This window comes from Pan paniscus, chromosome 13 (assembly GCF_029289425.2).
Source record: "Pan paniscus chromosome 13, NHGRI_mPanPan1-v2.0_pri, whole genome shotgun sequence".
Classification (NCBI taxonomy): domain Eukaryota; kingdom Metazoa; phylum Chordata; class Mammalia; order Primates; family Hominidae; genus Pan; species Pan paniscus.
The window spans coordinates 61,534,246-61,540,837 of NC_073262.2; the positions used below are offsets into that span (position 1 = coordinate 61,534,246).

Genomic DNA, 6,592 nt, shown 5'->3' on the forward strand with positions numbered 1-6,592 from the left:
TATGTCACACCAGGTGCAAAAATGAACACAAACTGGATCAAAGACCTCACCCCCAGTGCTGAAAGTATAAAATGCCTCAAAGAAAACATTGGCCACACTTTCACGACATCAGATTGGGCAATGCTTTCTGGGATATGACACCAAAAGCATAGGCAACAAAAGAAAATTGGATTCCTTGGATGACATCTAAATGACAGACACTTTCGTGCATCAGCAAACACTGTGAACTCAGTGAAAAGATAACCCCTGGATTAGGAAAAAGATTTGCAAATCATATCTCTGAAAAGAGGCTGATATCCATCATATATAAAGAAGAGCTAGAACTAAACAACAAGAAACCCAAAGCACCCCGTTAACAATGGTCAGAAGACTCGAGTAGACGTGTCCCTAAAGAAGATAGAGCAATGGCCAATAAGCGTCTAAAATGATGTTCAAAATCACTAATCATGGGGAAGTGCAAATCAAACCAAGAATGTGATACCACATATTAGGATGGATATGATAAACGAACAAGCCTTGGTGAAACTAGAGGGAAGTAGGAATGCTCGAATCTGATTGGAGGGAATGTAAAACCGTGAAGGAATGGGGAAAATAGTATGGCCTGTCCTGGAAAAAGTAGAAACAGAATGATCAGATGTTCCCGCAGTTGCACTTGTGGGTACCCACCAAAAAGAATTAGAAGCCAGGAGTGGAAGAGAGATTTGTACACCCATATTCATAGCAGCGTTACTCAAAACAGCCAAAATGTGGAAGCAACCCAAGGGTTCGTGGGCAGATGAATGAAAAAGCACAGTGCAGTTCATTCATACAACGGAAGACTATTCAGCCATAAAAATGCAGGCACTTCTGGCCGGTGTGGTGGCTCACGCCTGTAATCTCAGCATCTTGGAAGACCGAGGTGGGCGGATCACCCGAGGTCAGGAATTCGAGACCAGCCTGGCTATCTTGGTGAAACCCTATCTCTACTGAATATGCACAAAATTAGACGAGCGTGGTGGCGCGTGCCTATACTCCCAGCTACTCGGGAGGCTGAGCACAAGAATCGCTGGAACCCGGGAGGCGGAGGTTGCAGTGAGCCCAGATTGTGCCACTGCACTCCAGCCTGTGTGACAGAGTGAGACTCCATGTAAACACAAAACAAAACAGAACCAAATAAATAAATAAATAAATAATAAAAAACCGAAAAAGCCAGGCAGGCACTTCTGACACAGGCTGCAACATGGATGAACCTTGAAGACATTATCTCCAGTGAAACAAATACATCCCAAAAGGATAAACACGACCAGCCTCCGTGGCTCGCACCTGTAAACCCAGCACTTTGAGAGGCCGAGGCAGTCGTATCACTTCAGGTCAGCAGTTCGAGACCAGCCTGGCCAATATGGTGAAACCTCGTTTCTATTAAAACTACAAAAATTAGCTGGGCGTGGTGGCGCACGCCTGTAACCCCAGCTACACGGGAGACTGAGACACAAGAATCGCTTGGACCCACGATGTGGAGGTTGCAGTCAGCCGAGACCATGCCACTGCACTCCAGCCTGGGTGACAGAGAAAGACTGTCTCCAAAACAAAGAAACAAAGAAAATTAAACACGGTATGATTCCCCTTCTATCAAGTGTCTAGAGTAGTTAAACTCATAGAGTTGCAAAATAGAACGGTGGCCCCCGGGGTGGGCGAGAGAGAGGAATGGAGAGTTTGCTTAATGGGTGCAATTTCCATTTGGAAAGCTAAAACCGTTCTGGAGATGATGGCGGTGATGGTTGCAAAACAACGTGAATGTACCTAATGTGATTAAACTCTAAACTGAAAACTAGTGGAAATTGTAAATGTTCATACTGGCCATTCTATATGCAAGAATCTCTATTTATAATTTTTAGGATTTATACGTGTTATATTTTCCCATACTAAAAGATGAAAATTAAAGCACTTGGATCTTGAAAAAGAAAAGAAAGAAGCGAAGAATCCACACAAGCTCTCTCCTGATTAGAGGAAGAGCCCCAAAACTTCTGTGGACACTGACTTTTCCCTTCTTCTTCTTGCATGATTATGAGGAAATCCTTAGAGGTTGGGGAACTTGGGCGACTCTGGCTAATGAGGAGCTCTATGCCTTGAGACCCCCAGGCCATAGAATAGTAAATACTCAGTCTGTGCCTCCAGCCCCGCAGTGTGAGGTTGCAGTCCTGTGGGCTCCACACCCGTCACCTGTATCAGGAGGCTCATGTCTCGGCCTGTCTTCTTGCCAGCCTTGAGGACGGAGGCTGAGCCTCCCATGTGCACCACGCAGGGAGGACAGTGGACCTGTTCTCCGTGGTCATGGCCCAGCAGAGGGGAAGGGCAGTTCAGTGAGTGCCGAGGGACGGTCAGGAGCCTTGTTTGTTTCCTCATCCTCAGGACAAACGGGAGAGTGCCGTGGGCAGATGGGAGGAGACCAATGTGCAAACTGTCAGCTCAGCAGACCGTGGAGTTTCTGTTCTTGGTTGGGGTGGGGGGTCTCTCTCAGAAATCTTATTCAAAACTGTGCTTCCCTCCCCCACTGGTTGTCCTTTTCATAGACATCTCACCCACGTGAGCAGGGAATGAGTCCCTCTAAACTATTCCCTGAGAACAACAAAAAGATGATGAAGGTGATGATGAGGATAAAGAGGATGATGACAGACACCACGGCAACATGAACCCTTACTGAGGGCTTCCTAAAGGCCAGGCTCTGAGCTCTGTGGTCTATGCTACTTGTTTCATTTCATCTGCATAGTCTCCCAGTTATTAGTGCACATTTCGTGATTATTTTGCAGACTAGAAAAGGAGCAACACATTTTCATGTAACTTGTACCAGATCATGAAGTCAAAAACGGTGAAGTCCAATTTGAACCAGGCAGTCTAAGGCCAGACACATGGCATTTGGCCATTCCTCTCCCTGCATCCAACCTGCCCCCTCCAATCCTTGTCACTCAGGCCGATGCGCCTGCTCACTGTGCCCTTCCCTTTGGGGGTTCCTTGTAGACCACAGCTAGACCAGTGGGTGCCATAAGCACTGTGTCAAGTATGGAAAGGGCAGCTGAGATCACATCAAAGATTCCAGAAAGAATTGGCACAGGATCATTCGGGATGCATCTCTCCCTTGCCCCTGTTCCTGGCTTTCCTTATAGCTCTCGACTTCCTCCAAGGAGTCATCAATTCGGGGTTTGGCTTCCATTCCTATTGAGGAAGCTGGAAACCATTTCAAAAATGCTCCTCAGATGTGCCTGTGGTTAAGACCTCTGAGCTCTGTTGAAAACTTTTGGAAGCTGGGCGCGGTGGCTCGCGCCTGTAATCCCAGCACTTTGGGAGGCTGAGGCAGGCGAATCACAAGGTCAGGTGTTCGAGACCAGCCTGGCCAACATGGTGAAACCCCGTCTCTCCTAAAAAGAGAAAAAAATGAGCCGGGCATAGTGGCGGGTGCCTGTAATCTCAGCTACTCGACAGGCTGAGGCAAGAGAATAGCTTGAACCTGGGATGCAGAGGTTGCAGTGAGCCGAGATCACTCCACTGCATTCCAGCCTGGGCAAGAGAACGAGACTCCGTCTCAAAAACAAAAACAAAAACAAAAAAGAACCCACAACATTTTGAGGGTTGGGAGACCATCAAGTTTAGTGCCTGGGACTTAGAGTCTGGCCATTAATTTTCAACACCACCCTTCCTACTTATCTGTATGGCAAGGGGTGAGACGTCCATCCTCTGAGACTCAGCACTCTCATCTGAGTTGATTTCTAGTTGATCCAATGGAAGTGAGCGATGATGAAACCGATCGTGGCTGCCCGCTGCGTGATCTCTGTGTGATGGATGCGTAAAGTCAAGGCAAAGTGAATTTTAGATACATTCGTTAATATTTTCAGCTTAAACTCCATGCGGTTCGACGGAAATATCCCCTGACCTGAAGTTCTGGTTTCCCTGCATTCCAGACCGGACATTTTCTTTTGTCCTTATCTCAGTAAGTACTGAGTATTGTGAGAGGAACAAGTGAGTCTCTTTTGTTTCTGATTCCCCAGAGCCTATATCTTGCTTGGCACATAGGAGATAGCCAGAGTAAACATCTACGTGAATTATTGAATTGACACTTCCTTGGTTCACAAAAATTGGCTGTCATCAGTGTGACGTCAGTGTGACAGAGCGTGTGTTTTTTGTTTATTGTTTTTTGAGACGGAGTTTTGCTCTTGTTGCCCAGGCTGGAGTGCAGTGGTGTGATCTCGGCTCACTGTAGCCTCTGCCTCCCAGGTTCAAGCCATTCTCCTGCCTCAGCCTCCCGAGTAGCTGGGACTACAGGCACGCGCCGCCAATGCTGGGCGAAGTTTTTGTGTTTTCAGTAGAGGCGGGGTTTCACCATGTTGGCCGGGATGGTCTTGATCTCCTGACCTCGTCATCCGCCCTCCTCGGCCTCCCAAAGTGCTGGGATCACAGGCGTGAGCCACCGCGTCCGGCCAAACGTTCTGATGAAAACGCTAAGTCCACCGAAGCTAAGGACAGGAGTTATAGCTTCCATGAATTTTAAAACAAGACCCACCGATTTGAGTAAGCAATTCCTCTCTTGAAGGAGAAAAGCCAGAAAACAGAATGATGAAATCACTAGGATCCAACCGGTCTGTGGAACTATTCTCTGCTTATGAACTATCAACTTTAATTTCATTTCCAGATGGCATGGGCTCAGCAGTTATACGGTGTTTACAGATGTTCTAAATCAAGGGAATTTGTATCAATCTATTCGAATAACATAAAATATTTGAGTTCTTAATTTCCTTTAATTAGGATAACCTTTTTCTTAAAGTGAAGAGAATGGTTTTATTACATAGTTTCCTTCGGTAAAGACAGGCTGTATTTTCTAGCAATTACGAATTTGTTATATAGGATGATCTGGTTCTTGGAACATTCTTGAATCTGGTGTCTCTGAGACAGGTGTGTACAACAAGAAGTGAATAACACAGAAATCAATGATGAAAGCATTAGAAGACAATTGAGTTTGTCAGAACTGCAAACTATTGCTGAGTGGATTGTTCTGAAATCTGAAAACATGACTTGTGAATTGCTTCTATCCAAAACGCAGACACGATGCTGGGGGTCGGTTTACTTGTTTCCGATTTCTTAACCCTCTTTTCTAGGCAAAAGTTGTCCAATCTCTACAGACCCACAGAATCTAACAGATGTCTCTATATTCCTCCTCCTAGAAACTCAGAGGATCCAGAACGGCTGTTCCTGTCCATGTGCCTGGTCACGGTGCTGGGGAACCTGCTCATCATCCTGGCCGTCAGCCCTGACTCCCACCTCCACACCTCCATGTACTTCTTCCTCTCCAACCTGTCCTTGCCTGACATCGGTTTCACCTCCACCACGGTCCCCAAGATGACTGTGGACATCCAGTCTCACAGCAGAGTCATCTCCTATGCAGGCTGCCTGACTCAGATGTCTCTCTTTGCCATTTTTGGAGGCATGGAAGAGAGACATGCTCCTGAGTGTGATGGCCTATGACCGGTTTGTAGCCATCTGTCACCCTCTATGTCATTCAGCCATCATGAACCCGTGTTTCTGTGGCTTTCTAGTTTTGTTGTCTTTTTTTTTTCTCAGTCTTTTAGATGCCCAGCTGCACAACTTGATTGCCTTACAAAGGACCTGCTTCAAGGATGTGGAAATTCCTAATTTCTTCTGTGACCCTTCTCAATTCCCCATCTTGCATGTTGTGGCACCTTCACCAATAACATAATCATGTATTTCCCCGCTGCCATATTTGGTTTTCTTCCCATCTCGGGGACCCTTTTCTCTTATGATAAAATTGTTTTCTCCATTCTGAGGGTTTCATCATCAGGTGGGAAGCATAAGGCCTTCTCCACCAGGGGGTCTCACCTGTCAGTTGTTTGCTGATTTTATGGAACAGGCATTGGAGGCTACCTCAGTTCAGATGTGTCATCTTCCCCGAGAAAGGCTGCAGTGGCCTCAGTGATGTACACGGTGGCCATCCCCATGCTGAACCCCTTCATCTACAGCCTGAGTAACAGGGATATTAAAAGTGTCCTGCGGCAGCCGCACGGCAGCACGGTCTCATCTCAATATCTTCTTATGTGTTCCATTCCTTTTGTAGTGTGGGTTAAAAAAGGCAGCAAGGTCAAATAAGAATGATGTCACAGGGTGAACACCCACTGTGATATTAGGAGTAATACCTCCCTAGGATACAGAATATACTGTCACAGAGTATACACACATGGGGTACACCCGCTGTGATATTAGAAGTAATATCTCCCTAAAGTACGATGAAAAATATCACAGGGTGTGCACACTGTGTGATATGAGGAGTAATATTTACCCTGGATATTACGACGCATATCAAGGGTGTACACACCCGGGGTACACGCACTGTGATATCAGGAGTTGTATCTCCCTAGGATATTATGAATACTATCACAGGGTATACACTATGTGTGTACATCCACTATGATATTTGAAGTAATATCTCTCTATGAGATTATAAATAACATCAAAGCTTGTACACCCCTGTGACATGTTAGGAGTAACATCCTTCCAGGGTATTGCAGATCACGCCACAACATGTACACCTCCTGTGACGTTTTGTACACTC

At 46.1% G+C, this 6,592-nt stretch overlaps 1 protein-coding gene and 1 pseudogene across 1 annotated transcript in view; both read left to right on the plus strand.

Moving 5' to 3' along the window:
- DAPL1 (death associated protein like 1) overlaps positions 1 to 5,415 on the plus strand; it is a 67,352-nt gene extending 61,937 nt beyond the window's left edge. Inside the window, exon 4 of the mRNA XM_055108608.2 lies at positions 5,190 to 5,415. Within this exon, the coding sequence (XP_054964583.1) occupies positions 5,190 to 5,279 (90 nt within the window). The 3' untranslated portion in view covers positions 5,280 to 5,415. The remainder of the gene's footprint in view (positions 1 to 5,189) is intronic.
- Positions 5,416 to 5,479: 64 nt separating this feature from the next.
- Positions 5,480 to 6,129, plus strand: LOC106634499 (olfactory receptor 7E24-like; annotated as a pseudogene).
- The last annotated feature ends 463 nt before the right edge of the window (positions 6,130 to 6,592 follow it).